At 38.0% G+C, this 19,355-nt stretch overlaps 1 protein-coding gene across 1 annotated transcript; it reads left to right on the top strand.

Annotated features, from left to right (window-relative positions):
• Positions 1–1,994: 1,994 nt before the first annotated feature.
• LOC116254493 (mitochondrial Rho GTPase 1) lies at positions 1,995–18,400 on the top strand. The gene is made up of 15 exons (XM_031629916.2): positions 1,995–2,227; positions 2,676–2,887; positions 2,968–3,100; positions 3,216–3,362; positions 6,096–6,272; positions 6,406–6,660; positions 7,240–7,308; positions 9,539–9,594; positions 10,835–10,916; positions 12,830–13,041; positions 13,200–13,269; positions 14,761–14,873; positions 15,337–15,487; positions 16,022–16,208; positions 17,993–18,400. Exons 2-15 carry the CDS (start codon positions 2,685–2,687, stop codon positions 18,064–18,066), a joined length of 1,929 nt encoding a protein of 642 aa, XP_031485776.1. The 5' UTR covers positions 1,995–2,227; positions 2,676–2,684; the 3' UTR covers positions 18,067–18,400.
• The last annotated feature ends 955 nt before the right edge of the window (positions 18,401–19,355 follow it).

Raw genomic sequence — 19,355 nt, 5'->3', positions numbered from 1 at the left:
AGTTCATTCAAGTGCCGAAACAACCTTAAACTTCAAGGGCAAAGGAGAGAATGAGGGGTTTCATCTATTGTTACTGAGTTAAAGCAGTGTTGGTTCCAGCTTACTGCCTTATTCAGGCTGCACGTAAATCGATGCTATGATTTTGTGTATCAGCCAATGCATTGTTTGTTGGATGAAGAATAGATCCAATGCAAATTTGTTGATATGCATCAAAAAGTTTTGGTGGATCCAATACTACTGATTTTTTTTCTCTCGCGACTCGTTAACATCACAGAAGAGGGTGTTTGATAATAAGAACACTATGCAAAATCTATTGTTTATTAAACAATGGGTCCTACATAATATGGGTTTCAGATCTGATACAGAACTGATACCGAAGCGTATCAGATGCACCTTGGGTCGTTTGGTAAATTGAACAATTTGTAAGTGTTTGAAAAATTGCTTAAAAGATTACCTAGATTCATAAATACCTAGTTCTAATGTTCCAACCGTCATACAAACATCAAAATAAAAAAGGAAAGAAATAAAACTTATTTAGCCCAATGGGTTGTTGATTATATATATATATATATGTGTGTGTATTAAAAAAATAAAAAAATGCAAACTTCATTTTGAAACAAAAAATAAAATACTTAAAAAAGAATGGTTAACTTGATGACATATATTCGATTCAAATAGGCTGATTCAAGACATAACTCGCATATATGAATGTCAATTGAATATTCGTGAACTTGGTAACATCTAACCATTTTTTTTTTGCTCTTCTCTCTAGATAGCTGAAATTCAGTTCAGGCTTTATTCGTTGCCTTTTTTGCACGAAGCGTATATTTTATTAAAAAATAATGTAAAACATGTTTTTTTTTTAAAAAAAAATCCCACGTAAAGGATGTGTCTGAATGGGAAACTCTACAAGTAAATAACAAATTATAATTTTTTTTTAAACAACGGCCTGCACTTATTTGACTTAATAATTTCCGTTTTTCTCTTTTCTTACTTTTTTTTTTTTACGGTGGCATCTGAAATTAGTCTCCATGGTTCAATGCGCCACCAAATACTTTAAAGGAACAATACATAAGGGAGTTCTATCTGCCGTATAATCAGATTGTTAAAAATCAGTCACTAAAAGAAACAGCTATCACATGAACATTAGTGTCTGTTTACGAAGCAACAACAATTCATAACGTTTTTACTACGGTTTTACAGTACTTTTAGTGACAGATTGTAATTTGTAGCCATATAACAACATTTGGCACTTGAAGATAGAATTCTTACACACACACATATGTATGTATGTTGGTAGGTGTTATATATTTAAATGTTGTATGGGTAAGAAAGAATCTCAACTTTTAATCTTTTCCAGATAAGAGATAGAGAGAGAAAGAAGTGATGAACCATTTGCATCATCAATCATCAAGTAATAGCTTAGTGATGATTTATCATCAATTTGGTGACAATTTTTAAAATTTTAATAATCTAAGAACTATCCAACAATATGGATTATAAACATATACACACATATATAAATTTCAAATCATCAAACTCTAAACTCATACATAATCCAAAAGTTGTACGTTGGTAGCTGAATGAGCGATTTCACACCTTCAAATTATTATATAAATATATATATATATAGTTTAAATTTTGGATTTTTTTACTTTGTTATTAATTTTAAATTTCACCGGATCCGGTTCGCTTTCATTTGGACTCTCCCATGGAACATGGCTATGTTTCAACCCACATCTACCTTGGATCCATCTTAAGAGCCTTTATCGGAACCCGATCCATGTTACTTTGGACTCGTTACAGGTTGCGGCCAAATGCTCCACGAGAAAAAAAAGGGGCTCTGGATTATCCACAGGAGCTTATCACAATCCGATCCAATGTATGCTCCCCCGAAAACCGGAACACGATCGGAAAATGGGTTATCTTGTAGGGACTACAGCGTAATTTACTCTGCCAGTGGCCGCAACCAAAAGCGGCCTCCCTGTTTTCTCACTCATGAGAGAGAGAGAGAGGTGAGAGAAAGTGAAGAGAGAGGGGAGGAGATATTCCCCTCGCCGCAGCGTCGTCCTCTCGGACATTTTCTCTCCCCTTGCGTCCGCAGGAGCTATCGTTCACCAAATCGTCGTTCTTTTCTGGTTATAGGTTTTTCGATTCTCCCACCTCAGACGAAGAGTTTAGGAAGAAGCGCGGCCTGAATTAGTAGCCCCAAGCCTCTCTTACTCAGGTTTCTTATCTCTTTAGCTCGGTTGTTTTCCTTTTCGGATGTCTTTTATCTTGGTTTAGGTGGGTTCTTGGATTGGTTTAGGTATTATGTATCCTAATGTCTAAGTTTTGGTCGTATCTAAAAATCAGTGACGGAGGCAAACGGTGGATTCTCTTTTTGGTTTCTGTAAACTACATAATGCTATGTATCTTACGATTTTGATGAATTAAGGCTGTAAATATTTGATAGGGAATCAGGGCTTTAGTGGGTATTCTTGCAAAGAAATCTATTGCTATGGTGGACCGTGACAAGGGTTCAATGGGAGCTTTGTTAGCTTTGTGGCATAGTGTTATTCGATTCCGTGTTAGTTGATTTGCCATTGTCCGGTGAAAAGGGTTGATGGGGAGTGATGTTTCGGGCTCTTCGAGTGTTAGCAGACTGAAAATTTTGCATGGTTTTGGTGGCTTAGGTGTTCTTGATGGCGAGTTCGAGCGTCGTTGGTCGGACCAACGTGCGGATCGTGGTTGTGGGGGATCATGGTACCGGAAAATCCAGCTTGATCATTGCTGTGGCAACGGAATCTTTTCCACAATCGGTTCAGGCTGTGGTGCCACCCACTCGGCTACCCGTGGATTATTATCCTGATAAAGTGCCTCTCACGATTGTTGATACTTCGTCTAGGTAAGCCTGCTTCCGAAGTGGCTTTTTTTTCCTTTTTTGATTTTGCATTTGTTATTTATTATGTGTTTTTGTTATTTTAGACCAGAAGATTGGAACAAGGTTGCAGCAGAATGTCACAATGCGGATGCAATTGTCTTGACTTATGCATGCGATAGGCCAGAGACACTCGACCGGCTATCCACCTATTGGCTCCCTGAACTTCGTAGATTGGAGGTTGATCAATTGCCTCCACTCTTATTGCTTGCTTTTGTTGCAATGATCTGCTGAACTGACTTTTGTGTACGGTTTGTTCTTTATATGTATACATCTTTATGTTATATGGGCACAGGTGAAAGTTCCTGTGATTGTAGTTGGTTGTAAGTTAGATCTGCGAGATGAGCAACAACCTAGCCTCGAGCAAGTGATGTCCCCAATAATGCAACAGTTTCGGGAGATTGAGACTTGCATAGAGTGTTCTGCCTTGAAGCAAATCCAGGTACGTATCGACTTTGGCTACTCCAGATTGGTGGAACAAATGCTTATACTCGTCATTCTGGTCATCTGGGTTTTGGTCACGTAAGGGGTTCATATATGTTGTGTACAGTATATGTTTTTAATGTTGATATTGACATCCATCTATGGATCTGACAATATAGACTTTATGTTTTGAAACGGACTTCCTCAAGCAGTGTAAGTCGCTGGGGCACATCAAATAATAATCTGATTCTCTTAGGTAGTCTAAGCGATGAATTTTCAAAATGTGCATGAAAAGAAGAAGAAGCAAGTAAGGTCGACACAACCAAACATATCGAAAAGTGGCTGTGAGGTCCAAGTATGCACACATGTTCTTTGGGACTCTTAATAATAAAAGAGCACTGGTAACTAGTTACCTGACATTTCATTAATATAAAGATGATGGTAGCATCATATGTCAGGAAGGCTTTGATGAACAAGCCTCATAAAGCAGATTTCATGTTGTCTGTCAAGATTTTTGGATGGTTTGCTTAACGTTGGGTAGGTTATGGGTGAATGAAGGGATGTCAGGGTGCATACCTTTCTTGTTCAATCATGAATTTGGTGTTCCGTCTCAAAATAAATGCTGATCTATGACCTGGGGCATGATAGTGGATAAAACTAACACACATGCAAGGATTGTTGACGAAAGAGGAGCAGGTAGCCAGGTTATTTCTGTCACATATAAATATTTTAGGAAATGTACTTGTAAATTAGGTAATCAACTCTGCCACCCCCACCCTCCAAAAGAAAAAGAAAAAAAAAGGGACACGAAGATTCCAGATGAGCAGAAAAGGAAAACTAACAGTAGTACTTAATACGCTTCCAGGAAATGATGCCACTCATTTTTCTGAGAATTGTGTCCTTATTAGTAGTAGACTGTAGTTTTTTGGTAGTCCTTACTTTTTCAAATAATCCGACTTTTGAAGAACTAAACTTGCATTAAACCAAATAATGGCCTAATAAATAATGCAACTGGAGGTTGTAGAAAAGGACTACTCAAGCACTACTATATTGGTTTTCCCTTTCCTCAATTAACTCATGTTTCTAACTTTCTTTCAGAGAGCAATTTAAACCTGCCTGCCATTTTTCACAGAGAGCAAACATCTTGGATAAAATTTCGTGTTTTCTTGCACAGGAAAATGTTTTCATATACATATGCTCCATATTGTCCAATCTAAATTGGGTCTATTGTTTCTCATTATCTCTGGTACACTTCACTAATTTACATAGATGCATATATAGGCTTGCTCCCAGGAATTGATTAATTTATACTTTATAGTCTTAGAGTTTGCATTGAAATGTTAGAATCATTGTGATGCCCACAATGGTTCTTTGTTAATCTTAGTTTCCAAATCTAGTTTATCAGTTTATGAAAGTGTAGACACTAGTCCCCATTGCTTTCCTTGGCAAGGCTGTGATATTATGGATGTATCTAGATATTTTGCTAAAACTATATGGTGGCTTCATGCCAGCAACAGCACTGTGATATACAAGCTTCAACATATCAGCAACATTCGTGACTATTCTGTTTGGTAGTTTCAGGCAATCTGCAAAGCAGGTTCATGGATTCTTTTTTTCTACATGCATATATACATACATATGTGGGTGTATCCTTTGCATGCATACCAATTTAAGGTGTGTATGTTCACATATTTATGTACATGGACCACAGTCACAAGTATAATTTTTGCCTTTTGGTTTTTATCATTGAGGCTTTTCTTGGGTATTAATTGAGAAGTTTGTTTTTATTGAGAAAACCTTGGGGATCCAATGATTAAAAAGCAAAATAAAAAAAAGAAGTTATGAATTTCTGGTTTTTCTACAAATTTCCCTATGAGAACGCTAATAAAAGTTTAAGATAATTATTGAAATGTTAAAAGCAAAAGAAAATGTTTAAAATACATTTAAAAATCTTTTTTTATTACTGAAAAAGTATTGCAGTATTATTAATATATTTTTGCAAGAAATTGCAATTGGTGATATTTTCAAAATATCGTGATAAATTCCCTTTTTCTCATTTTATTCAACTTGATGATATTATCGCCAATATTTTAAAATATTACCAGTATTTGTGATTTTGTCATGGACATTTTTAGGCCATGTTACAAACTGCACTTACTAAATTTTTCTGTTGCTCTCTTGTTTACTGAAGATGATTGAACTTATGGAACCTTTAGTCAAGGTAAAATGACATAATTTTAAGTGAAAATATATAACTGAAAAGTCAAATAGTTGCTTTAGCCTTTATGCACATCTTGATATTCTTCATTCCTGGATATTCATGGTGATTATGTTGGTGAAATACCTCTGTGTTTAACCTCTAGGGAGGTACAGGCAGTCGTCATAGTAGTCAGCTTTAAAGATTTAAAAGTGCAAATATCATGACCAAGAAATTCCCTGAGGTCACATCTATGTTACTGCATATGAGCTTTTGATTCTTATTTATTTTTATATTGAAGGTTTTCACCTTGGTTTCTAATTCAGGAGGCATCTGTCTGTTGGTATATGATATGTCAGTTATAGGAACCCTACCATGTGCGTCACATGATCATCTTTGTTGCTTTTGAGGTCTGCTTGACCTGCCAAGCTTTATCCTGTGATTGGAGACAGCATTTTCCATGGCATTAGTAATTAACTTTTTCTTATGATAAATGGCTATCTCAGAAATTCATTCCAGCATTGTGGAAAGGCTCAACCTTTATGCACCTTGCAGGTTCCTGAGGTTTTCTATTATGCTCAAAAGGCAGTACTTCATCCTACAGGTCCTCTATTTGATCAGGAAACACAGACCTTAAAACCTCGATGTGTCAGAGCCTTAAAACGTATCTTCATTCTTTGTGATCATGATAAAGATGGTGCTTTAAGCGATCAGGAGCTAAATGATTTTCAGGTTTTCCCTAAAATCTTTTATTCTGTTATTGGCATCTGGTACATGCACTTGGTTTGCCAAGGTCCTCATTTAATCTTAGTGTTTCTTAGTGATCACATGCATGGTAAGATTGTATTATGGCATCTGTTTACAGGTTAAATGTTTCAATGCTCCACTTCAACCTAGTGAGATAATGGGCGTGAAGAAAGTTGTCCAAGATAAGCTTCCTGAAGGGGTTAGTGACCGTGGGCTGACCTTGACGGGGTTCCTCTTCCTGCATGCTCTGTTTATTGAAAAAGGACGTTTGGAAACAACTTGGACAGTTTTGAGGAAATTTGATTACGACAATGATATTAAGCTCAGAGATGACCTTCTTCCAGTTGCTCAATTTAAACGAGCCTCTGATCAGGTGCTACTTTCTTTCTGTAAATCTTTGCTTTCTATTGCTTTTGTTCAGTAGCCATCAAATTGCCCTGCTTTTTGTGTTGATAACACAAACACATTTTGGGTTTTCCAGGAACCTTTAAAAGAACAAGTTGATTTGTCATCCCAAACCTAAGGAAACTTAGTTTGTCCTGGTGAATTAGCAACTCTGCCTAGATTGTCCAAAGTTTGAATATAGGGAGAGTTTTTTTTTTTTGCAATGTTTCTTGTTTATTGGCAGTAATTCATTTGTTTGATATTCTGAGTAAAGATGGTCTTCTTCCTTGTTGGGCCGGTTAAGCGTTTGTTGTATATTTGACTGGACAAAAGAAGTTATTGTGATTTCATCTGTTTTATAGGCCCAAGCTTGTCAAAGTTTTCACACACAAGGCTGACTTTGAGAAAAATGTCATCCATGTAAAAGTTAAATGCAAGTAGTGCACACACATATATGTGATGGTGCTCCAATAAATGCTCAGATACTCACATGCAGTTAGAAGAGCACACATGTAAGCCACAATGTTGAAGCTTAACTTTCGTATTCATATTTCTCTACTTATTGCAGAGTGTTGAGTTGTCAGCTGATGCATTAGATTTTCTCAAGAGGATCTTTTCAATGTTCGACGTGGATGGTGTACGTATCACTTTATGTAGTTTTGAGTGTCCATGCTTAACCATGCAATTTGCTTCCTTTTGTGGCCCACACAATCTGTTTGTTGTGATTTTTGCTGTTTTTTTAGTTTTTTTGTTATTAAAAACAACCTTCTGCTCAATTGTTGCCAAGTTGGATATGATCATCTTGCCTTGTTCAATTTCTGCGACCCAAAAGAAACAGGCCAAGACAAAAATCTCCGTGTGTAATGAAAATGCTTATCATACCTTACTGTTATTTCCTAATCCTGAAATGTAGGGTGGGCATCGGGCCAGGCCAGGCCTGGGCATTGGGCCGGGCCGGGCCGGGCCCGATTCGGCCCGACTGGCCGCTCAGCCCGGGCCCGGCCCGGCCGGTCCAACGGGCTGCTCAGCCCGACCCGGACCCGACCCGGGTCCTCCTGCCCCTTTCCTCCGCCCTCCCGTTGCGCTCTGATGGAGGAGGAGGGGGAGGGAGACAGAGGAGGAGGGAGAGGGGAGCAGAGAGGGAGAGGGGAAGCAGAGAGGGGAAGTGTGAGAATCTTCACTAAGACACCACCGAATCACGTCTCTCTGTCTGAAAATAAGGAGGATGGAGAATAGAGAATAGAAGAAAGCAATGAAGGGAAGAGAACCGTCGGCCAATGCAGCCACACGATGCTTGATCTCTATTATTAAAACATAAACCTAATTAGGTTACAACAAAAAAGAGGAATAAAACATGAAGTAATTACAAGAGATGCCACCACTTAGGCGTGAAAACATAAAAACAAAGTGGATCGGGTCTGAACAGACCCGATCCCCTTACACTTATACGTACAGACTTAACAGGAAGCAGAGAGGGAGGGGGAGCGCGAGCAGAGAGGGAGAGGGAGAGGGGGAACGGGAGCAGAGAGGGAGAGGGAGAGAGGAAATGGGAACAGAGCTGCAGAGAGGGAGAGGGGGAGCGGGAGCAAAGAGGGAGAAGGAGAGGGGGAGGGGGAGCGGAGAGGGAGAGGGAGAGGGAGGGGAAGCGGGAGTGGTCAGTGGAGAGGGAGAGCGAGAGTCGGGCCTGAAACCCGGGCCTGGCCCGGGCCAGGTTTTCCCCGGCCCGGCCCGACTGGCGCCGGAGGCGTTCGAGAGCGTCACGGCGAAGGCGGTGGTGGAGTCAAAGTGTCTGGGAGTCGGAAGGGGGGAACGGGGAAGAGGAGGAGGAGGAGGAGGGGGGATGGGGGACGGAAGGGGGGAAGAGGAGGAGGAGGTGGAAGCGGAAGGGGGGAAGGGGGACGGGAAGAGGAGGGATGGGAGGAGGAGGGGGACGGGCCGGGCCGGGTACCTGCTGGGCCGCATCATTGGGCCCGGGACCCGGTTTTTCCGGCCCGGTACCTGGTTCCCGCCGGCGGCCCAGCCCGACGCCCAGGCTTACTAATCCATCAATACTTTGACAAAGTCAACTTTTCTATTGTCACTTGCCAGAATCTCCATTAGTTACTTTTATCTTGTAATGCAGAGGAATTTGAAACTGACTATTCTCATTTTCTTGCAAGTACCTCTGGTTTCATTATGGTTATGTCTAATCTTTAAGAAATGCAGTTACAAACTGCTATAGATACTGGTTCTATACTTGTTAATTCTGTGTGTGTGTGTGTCTGTGTACAGTTGAGGTTAACCTACAGGTGACCTTGTGAATATGACAGGTCACAAGGACTATACACATCGTGGTTGGTGTCCCATTAGCAGTGGAGTGGAAACCAACGAGTGATATTTATGCCCCTAGTTTTGGTGTTGCATGTTCCTGTGCATGGTGTGTATGGTTTTTGGGTAGGAAGTTTGGATCCAAAAGCCAGCGAGGATATTGATATATCAATTCTGTATAGGTTCCTTGCAGGATAGTAGATAATAGGCTTGTCCACATGGTGTTTCATTTCCTGTTTCCTAAGAGTTACTGATAGCACCAGTACTGTTTTCTTTCATTTCCTTTTGATCTTGAGAATCTAGAGGACAAGAATTGACTACAATTGAAACTGCATAAACTTTTTGACAATTTTCTCTTTAATGTAATTGCTTTTGGATTTTTAAAGTTATTTTCTTTTACGAACATCATTGGATTACAGATCAAATACCATATTGAATATGGCTGTTACAACTTGCAGGGAAATTGATTAAACTATTTGATATTTATTTTTTTCACAAAAAATGGGGATGTTTGTGTCTAGATTAAGTTTGTCCTAATTCGCTGTTCTCACTATTGTCAGGATGGGGCATTGCGACCATCTGAACTCGAAGATTTGTTTTCAACTGCTCCTGAAAAGTAAGTTTCTCTTTTCTTCCATATTGGTGCATGATTTATGCTACTTCCTGTCTCTGTCCATCAGTTTAGAATACTGCATATTGATAAATTTAATCGGTAGGGCCAGATTCTGTTTGCAATTATTCCTATTTCTTGGTAATGAATTAGTTCTGTTTGCTTAGGTACTTGAACGTAGTGATAATTTATTAAGCAAAAGTCAAAATCTTTGACGTTTTCTTTTTCATATCCTCGCAAAGCTACCATCAATAATATGTTTTTCATGACCTCTTACCTGATTTTATCTCAAACACCTGAGGTTTAAGGTCAGACACTCCTTTCCTCCTATTTTTCTCAATCTGTTCGCATTGAGAGATTTTTTCAGTGTACAATTGAAAAGTTATGGATCATGAGTCAGCCCTTTGGTCTTATGTGAGATCTGTAGTTTGATAAAAACCTTGGGTACTGATATGGAGTGTCTGCTGCTAGTTTTTAAAAGAATGGGTCCTGATGTGGTGTTTCTGCTACATCAGCATGGCCATGATATATCAGGTCCTCATATTTAAGATCTGAGGTTGTGGAACACAATTTTCTGCAATATTTTCTTTATGGTCTTTTAAAAACGTATTGTATCCCAGCATGGCAATGATATTTTCAGAAAGTTACTAGTTTTGATCATGTCTGAAATTTTGCTGCGAAGATATGTCTGTGGACCACCAGGCAAAGTTCCACACTCTCTCCGCACATTTGGTTACTAGATCTGGTCTGCAACTATTTTAAGTATACACACATATATATGCTCACATGGGAATTTTCTCCCTATTTACATGTAGTGCCAAATCATGGCAAGTTAAACATCCAGTTGTGCAATTCTCAACTCTAGTTGTTTCACATGGATCATGATGTCATATGCCTCCATGATGGTGCCATATGGTACTGGCACCCGTGTATCATAGAGTACTAGGTGCTTACATATGCATCTTTGTTTTGGAGCTGCTATGGTCATGATTATGAAAGTGGGAACAGGGTCATCCTCTACCATGTTATGGTTGGTGCTGATCTGACTGAAATACACTTCGTCTGGTCTTCTGTAATGTCTTGTCTTTCCCATTACCTTGTGCCAGATGATTTTTGGAATAACTAGAGAATGGTATTTATTCTTTCTTTGACACAATTTCCATGTTGGACTTTTTTTTTTTCCTTTTTTCTGAACAAATAATGTCTGCTATTTTTTTTATTCATTGCTTCTTTTTGTACATGTCAGCCCTTGGAATGAAATTATCTACAAAGATGCTGTTGAGAAGAATGCAATCGGTGGTTTGACGCTAAATGGATTTTTATCACAGGTATAATTTGTACATGTTATGGATTGGGTCAGTTTTGATCTGATACCATTTTTAGGTTTTGTTCTCCTCATGGTGCATTGACTATCAGTTGATTGTGAAACTTTGATGTATGATTTCTGTTGTATGCTTGTATGACCTTTTGGTAGAAATATTATTAGAGCTTTGGGAGAGCTTCTTTGGCACTGAAATGGTGATTCTTCTTTTATATTCTTGAAAATTCTAAGAAACTGTCAATCATCATTTGGATCGGTCACTCTGGCTGATCACATGTTGTCAAGGGCAGTTACCTTTTTTTTAAAGTATACCCTCACATGCAGGAGGGGTTCATCGTAGCTAGCCTCTCATAACCTAGGTTTGGTTCAAGCCTGTTCAAAGAACCTCGAAGATGCTTCCTTTTATTTTCCAATAAGGGTAATTTTGAGTTGCAATCTGTAGGGCCAACCTTCCTGTAAAGAGTTTATCAGGGCACTTTTTCTCATATTACTTTTTCTTTCAGTTAGGATCCCTGTTGCAACCAATTTACAATAAACAGCTTGTGAAATCTATTGCTGCCAGCCTTGAACATGCAAAATGTAATACTGAAAAGCATGACTCCATTTGGTCAAGACTTACGAGAGTTTGTTTACCAATGCCCCCTTCTCAAAAAACTGATCTGAGCCAAATGCCATCCACCTTAATAAATCTCCAAATTTAGGAATTTCTCCTATATCCTGTTTCTACTTAGTTTAGTGGAAGCAACTTTCCTTAGGTTGACCTTGTCAAACAGTCAAGGTGGTTCTTAGCATGGCAAATGTCATGCCCGATATATTACTGGTGTGACAATAGATGCTGGTTCCAACTGTTTGTCCTTTCTTGAACTTCTCACGAGGCAGTATAAACTGGAAGACATTCCACAGAGCAGTGTTGTACGTATCGTACGATACGGGGCCGTATTGTACGATACGTATCGTATCGTTTGCAAAATACGATACGATACACCCCCTGTATCGCAAATGGGGGTGTATCGTACCTGTATCGTACGATACGTGCGATACGGCCCGTATCGTACGATATGGGCCCCCGTATCGTACGATACGGTGCGATACGGCCCGTATCGTGCGATACGGCCCGTATCGTACAATACGGGCTGATTTCTAAAAAGGAGACTTGAACCCCATTTTTTCGAGTTTTTTTTATAAAAACCCACCCCTTCCTCATTTCTAATCTATAGATTGTACCGTTTTAGAGGGAAATCATTGATTTCCATTGTGAAATCATCGATTGTCACCGTGAAATCATCTATTAAACCATGGAGTTGTGCATGGGTGGCTGATTCCCATTGAGAGGAAATGGTTTTTTTTTTAAACCATGAAGATAAAGATGAAAAAGAATGATACTGTTATGAATTTTGATGTCTATGAAGTATGAATGATGAACCGTGAACGTGTAAGTTTATAGCATTTAGCAAAATAATAAGTCTATCATTATCTAAAAGACTAAACCATGTTTTCTATGAAGAATTTATTATTTTTAATTTTTTCTGATTTTTTATGAATTTTTTGATTTTTTTTAAAAAAATTTCTGATTTATTATTATTATTTTTTTAAAATTTATGATACGGTTACGATACGTTACGATACGGCGTATCTTAAAACCCGACTGATACGCCTTACGATACGCTTTTTACAACATTGCCACAGAGATCTGTTAGTTATACGATGGCAAAAGGACTTAAAAAGATGATTAAGATAATATTTTCTTGCAATCACTGCCTTGTATTTCTTGCAGCCATTTATAGGTATCCCTGTTTTGGTTTTGTTTTTTTGGTTGGCTCTTGGTTTGACTATTATTTCTGTTTGGCTACAGTGGATGGAATCTTTGTTCTAAGTGCACTGTTGGTTTATCAGTTTATCTAAAACAGATCTTGTTTGCAGTGGGCACTTATGACGCTACTGGATCCAGTAAATAGTCTGGCGAATTTAATATACATTGGATATGCTGGTGATCCTTCAACAGCATTTAACATAACTAGAAGGAGAAAGATTGATCGTAAGAAAAAGCAATCGCAGAGGAATGTTTTCCAGTGTTTTGTATTTGGTCCAGAAAATTCTGGCAAATCTGCTTTGCTGAATGCATTTGTTGGGAGGTAAGATGGACTTTAATATCTTATGAGATATTTTACAGGTTGTAACACCTCAATGATTGAAAACTTGAAATTTGGTAGTACTTATCAATTCAATTACCTGTCTTTGTTCACTTCTTTATTTATGATTCCATTTGTCTTGGACACTTTCAAATTTTCAGGCCATTTTCTGACAAATATATATCAACTGGTGAACCTCGTTATGCTGCTAATATCGTTGAGCAAAATGGGGTGAGTTAAAACTTTAAACTTAAATTGCTAATCTTACAAACAGTTTCACCCTGATATATTTTTCATGCTATCATATTTTCTCCTGAAGATACTGTTGGGACCAAGTGTCTTAAATGTGGAACACACATAGTTATATGATGAATAGGTGGTAATGTTACTGATTGTGTCGTTTTGGTTATTATATAAGGTTTGTCTGCTAACTTTGGTAGTTGAATGGTTTTGAAGCATAAAATCTGTTTCAACTTTCAAATATTCATCAACATGATGGATACTGAAAGTGCAAGTATGCAATATGTGTTGTCTGTGTGTGTATGTGATGGTTTAGTTAGCAATTGTTGAGTTTGTTAAATGCCTAATAACTTGGATTAAGAACTAGGGCCATGGAACAAACCAAGGAACTTGTAACCCAATTCAATTCATATCTGTCACACGGGTGCAGGTTGCGACAAGTTCCAAACAAAATTGGGTGTGGTTGCCGCGAGAGCATATATATATATATATGTGTGTGTGTGTGTGTGTGTGTATATATATATATATATATATACATACATATATACGTTATTTGTTATATAAGTAATTTTATTTGTCGACATTTTAAAACTTTTTTTATTAAGGTTACCTTAATCTCATCAAAAAATTCAAAGTTTTATTAAAAAAAATAATGAGAAGAGAGAGAAGTGGGAAAGATAGGAGAAGGAAAAAAATGAAAAAAAAAACAAAAGAAGAATAATAGGTGCGGTCAGTAGCACCCGATTCGGTTTGACTGAGTTGGGTGCCGTGTCGGGCAACACCCGCATCGGTGCGGTGGTGCCACCATAGTTGGCGCACCTGTGTGACTTAGATTCATCTGTATGTGTATTAATTTATTTATTTATATCTATGTGTATTTTAAACATGCCAGTTCATCCTTGCCTTGGGCACGTAGCAAATTAGTAATTATTCAACCTGAGCTCATTGGAATCTTGAGCCTGAGTTTCAGGCGTGTTTGAGCTTCAACATGCAGAGCTTGAAGGTCCGTGCTTATTCTTGAAGCTCATTGGCAGCCCTTTGAGTTATGTCACATGAATGTGAGTGCAGCAGGTGTGCATGTGTGTGTGTGACTTACAAGCTGGTCAAACCACACCCATGCCAGTGTAGCCTTTCGGAACATAGTTGCAAGTATGGTGGGGGTTCAGAAGACATATGGTGGTAACATTTTGCAGGAAAAGGGATTTGAAAGTTATGGATGAGAATTTGAGAATGAGCTTTTTGAGTTCAACCTTCATCTCAGTTCCTTTTCTTTATTATTATTCAAACACTTCCATGTGGATATTTAAGTTTTAAATTCTTTTAGTTCAGGATCATTTCTCTTGTTGGATTTGTCCGATTCTGCAACACGTCTTCTTGCAAGCTTCAATCTGTGAATCTTTAGAAAATATCCAGATAGTGAAGCTGCAAATGTAATAGAATTTTTGACATATATCTAATTATTTTTTTCATGTTTCCATGAAGGCAACCAGAAAGACCCTTGTGTTGAGGGAGGTACCTGCAGATGGAATCAAGAAACTTCAGTCCAACAAGGACTTCTTGTCATCATGTGATGTGGCTATATTTATGTATGACAGGTACTTGTCACATGGTTCTTCATCCTTGTGGCATCTTTGTAAATGTTTTTGCAGTTATACACCTTAGCTTCAGACATTCTTCATGTGACATTTTTTTTTTGTTGTCCGCATGTCCTTAATTAGGTGAAAGCTTGCAATTGCATATTTTTCTCCTATATATATATATATATATATATATATATATATATATAGTGAGAGAGAATGCCTGTGTGTGTATGCAATTTTTGTGTTTAGCAACCTGAGGTCTACTTTCTAAATGAGTTAACACCTAATGTTTGAGTGTCCTTTTTTTATTCTTATATTGCAATTATTTGAATTCATCAATTCTTTTAAGTTAGTCAAGCTCTTTTGTTTGTTTTGAAGTTTCATTGTATTTACTGTGGCATTTAAAAACACTTTGTGTTTTCATCTTAGCTGATGTAAGCAGGACTAATGTTACATGATGTTAACATTCCACCTGCAGTTCTGACGAAGGTTCATGGAAACGGGCTAATGACCTGCTTATTCAAGTAGCTAGTTATGGGGAAGACAACGGTATTGAGATTCCTTGTCTCATCGTTGCTGCTAAGGACGATCTAGATCATTATCCAACATCTGTACAAGACTCAACAAGAGTATGCTCTTTAAAACTGGTTAACATTTAGAAGGCCTAGATAATCTAGATTATGCTCCATTTCCTGTTTATTGTCGATTTCATGATTTTTTTTTTTTTTGCAAAATTTTTTATTATTTTACCTGTTAAAACTCTTTTCTTGGTTTATTAGTTTGACACTAATTTTCTGATTTTCTTTTGTTTTTGCTTTTTTTTTTTTTTTACTCTTTGAAAACTTCTTGCTGGGTGTGTAAACTTTTAAGTTTTGTATTAATATCTTTATTGTTAATTTTCTTTCCTGAAATTTGTACTTCAATGTTGCCTTTGTGGAAGGTTTAACTTTCACTCCATTCAGCCAGTTTCATACTTAGTAGTTTTGCAACGGGCTCTGCTAATAAGATGCATTTATGATATATGGGGCAGCTGTGCCATTGATTTTCGTTTTTATTGAGCTGTTTTTTTTTGTTCTTCTTTTCGTCTTTTACTTCTTTTCTCAATTTTCTGGTTGAGTTTCATGCTAAGGGTATTTCCATGCTTTTCATTATATATATTTTAGGTTAGCCAAGACATGGGAATAGAGGCACCTATAACCATCAGTGTGAAGTTAAGGGATATCAATAATCTATTCCACAAGATCATCAATGCTGCCCAACAACCACATTTAAGCATTCCTGAAACTGAAGCAGGCCGAAATCGTAAGCAGTACCGCAAGATTATGAACCGCTCTCTCATGGTTGTCTCAGGTACTCGTTTTTCCCTCTTTCTTTTAATGATTACTGCTCTAGGCTAAAATGCTTGTACAGTTTCTCTTTTCCCTCCAAGATTTGACCATGAGTGTTGATGCCTTTTCATTTCTTAATTTTTGTCCTCTGGAAGACATGTTATTGACTAGGAAGTCAAATTTAAGCACCTAAAAGGAGTGATGTGTTGGCATACTAGAATCAATAGAACTCAGCAAAGAGAAAAACAAAACAAAAAGAAAAAACTCAAGGTCAATGGCAAATCAGCTTCTTTACTGCTTCATATACGACTTACTATTTGTATACTGGAGCATATCAAATGACTTATGGTGTTTATAATGGTTTCTGATGAAAGGCATCATAGACAACATTTCAAGTTCCAGTATATTGCTGTGGGGTTTGGGGGTGGGGGGAGAGGGGGGTGTTGAATTCAAGAAAAAGGGACGTGGACTGACTGAGAGTTGAAAAGCTGGAATAGGCTATTTGAATGAAGGCCAGTCTGAGAACTGTCTTAGCGTGTGATGAAATTGTTCTCTGGAGAATGATGGAATGTTAGGATCTAGGTGATTAGGGCTGTAACTTGGAACATTTTTTTGCATCACTTTATTTAGGGTCTCATGATTGTGAGTCGAAATTAGGATCTACTAGTTTTGTATTTACAGCACTGCAGTGTGAGGTCTTGTCCATTGAACCGTGGTGTGTATTTATCTGCAGTGTGTGCTTAGTTTCAGTCTATTTCATGTATTTCTGTTGGATTATGGGCATTGTTAAAAATATGAATGCTCATATCTACACTAAGAATCATGAAAAAACCTTTCGTATAGGTTTCCTTTCAGAAAAGAAAAAGACAAGTCCCACATATGCATCTGATGTTTGTGAGACACCTTGTTTAAGGGAATGCCCTAGTAAATGTCAGTTAAACTGGACGGGGTCTAAGGCGGGTGTTTTCATGTTCAGGCACTGTTTGTAACTCATAAAGTTGGTGGTTCAGATTTCAACACATACTTCTGGACTATAGGCGTATCCACGTACTGAAATCCCTAGGACGTGTTTCCTGGGAATAGCAAAGTTCATCTTATTTGTTTCTTTGGTAGAAAATATGTTTGCTTTTCTTAATATTATTCTCTTCATAAAAATCAAGATTTGCCTAGGGATCACTGAGAAATTACTTGCTGGTATTGATGGCTATTGCTATGTGTTGCCTATAAGGAGTAAGAAATATAGTCAAAGATTGTTCATGCCAAATTCTGTTTCCCCTTTGCAAAGATCCTTGTTGCTTTCCCTTGCTTACTACTAGTAACAACATGGTCTGTGTTGGTTTGGTGAATGTGCTCAGTAAATGGAATTTTTGCCATGGATATCTGCTTTTGAAGGTCGGAGGCCTCATGTTGCACCAAAATTTTGTGATAGGATACACGTTTACATTAAGTACTTTGTACCATGATTAACACAGTACTTGCACTGTCTGATTAGGTGAAGCTTGCAGCTAAGGTAGGTGTGTCTTTTATTACCAAAACATGTTGTGCAATTTGTGCCCATATTTTGCTTCAGAAATGGCTGTGGATTGGTATTGAACGCTGAGGTTACTAAACCTGTGATTTTTTGCCATATCTTTTGGCCATGTCTGGGTAAATGTTTTCTTTTAGTGTGATATAGTTGCTTCAAATCATGATGTGTTATGTGGTTGAACAGGGAATGTACATACAACAGTCGTGGCCCAAATATGCATCTCTTTGACTTTGTCCTCTTTTAATCCTCAACTAACTGCCTCTTTATTATTCTTCCAGTTGGAGCGGCAGTTGCTGTGGTTGGATTGGCTGCATACAGGGTATATGCAGCACGTAAGCATTCATCTGGTTAGAATTCCTCAACGTCTCCAGCCAGATCGCTTTCCTCTGCATCATAATCAGGAGGGAAATAGTGGGCTAGGCACTCTGGGATCCTCCCTTCCTCTCCTGAGCTTCTTGGTTATTTTTCATATGATCCAGTTGGGAACATGCAGTGTACAGAGAGCATTTAGATATTTTTGATATGTAGGAACCAGGTAATACCTGGTTTGGTTCTTCTCTTTAGGCTTTCGTGATGCTTATGTTTTCTCCTCTACATTATACTGTCCTGCCCATGTTTAGTTGCCATATCAGTTTGGCACATGGAAGGGATATTTTCCATCATAAATATATATTTTTTTGGGGTCATTTATGTTGATAGTTAGTGATTGATTTTTCAAACTGGTTGGCTAGTTTACAGTGATCCAACACGGCTTACGTAACTGCATTCCTTTGGAAAAGTAAATGCTTGTTTGTATCACAAAATTGAGCTGCAGGGGCAGCTGGTTTTTCCAAAATTCTTGGTTTTGTCTATCTTAGCATTAGAACCAGGTGTTTTACTATTTTGAAATAGACTCGCTTGTGGATTTCACTGATATTGATCACTACCAATTTCTTGCCTGGAAGTGAGTCGTTCGACTGCACTCCCATTTGTTTGATGGCGGCACTCGTGTAGTTAAATGAGCTTTAGCGTCTTTCTTGGTTGAACATGAGTCTTGTTGACGGAAACTTCTCAAAAAACTTGTTTTAGCTGAGCCTAAGATCTAAATGACCATCTTACCATTGTTTTCTTCGACCTGTTTATGCTCGTATCTTGTAAACAACCCCTGAGACTTCCAACATTGTTATGATTTGTTACTTTTGGTTTTGTTGCTCAAACTAATGATCGATCTGACTCCAAATGCCTGCTTCATGATTTAATGCAAATGCAAACAAGTTTTATGTTTTTTTTTTCTTGAAGAATTATAGTTGCAACCGCATACAGTGCAGATAATTTGAATAGTGATCTTAAATAAGTTGATCATGGATGGCCTAATTTAATTGAAGCAATGCACAGAAGATATCGGGTGGCTATGAATTTTAAGGCTATCACTGAGGTGATATGAGGGATCCCTTCTTCCTTATACTGTGACACCTTTGCAAAATCTTAAATTTGTACACCTTAATGTTTCCATAAATCTTGGGTTTACTCAAACGATCACCTTGTACCCAGTTGAGTGGGTTTACAAAAAACCTTCAAGTTAATTCGTCAGATCGGTATCAAAGTCATCTCTTGACCTAATGTCTTTGTTGTTTAAGAGTAAAACTTAAAATCTATGTTATA

Source organism: Nymphaea colorata, chromosome 5 (genome assembly GCF_008831285.2).
Source record: "Nymphaea colorata isolate Beijing-Zhang1983 chromosome 5, ASM883128v2, whole genome shotgun sequence".
Lineage (NCBI taxonomy): Eukaryota > Viridiplantae > Streptophyta > Magnoliopsida > Nymphaeales > Nymphaeaceae > Nymphaea > Nymphaea colorata.
This window is presented reverse-complemented; position numbering and strand designations above follow the sequence as displayed.

Coding starts and splice junctions, on each gene's coding strand:
- LOC116254493 (XM_031629916.2), top strand. CDS start 2,685: ATGGCGAGTTCGAGCGTCGTTGGTCGGACCAACGTGCGGATCGTGGTT. Junction 10,917..12,829: donor TAAATGGATTTTTATCACAG/GTATAATTTGTA, acceptor TCTTGTTTGCAG/TGGGCACTTATGACGCTACT. Junction 14,874..15,336: donor GCTATATTTATGTATGACAG/GTACTTGTCACA, acceptor TTCCACCTGCAG/TTCTGACGAAGGTTCATGGA.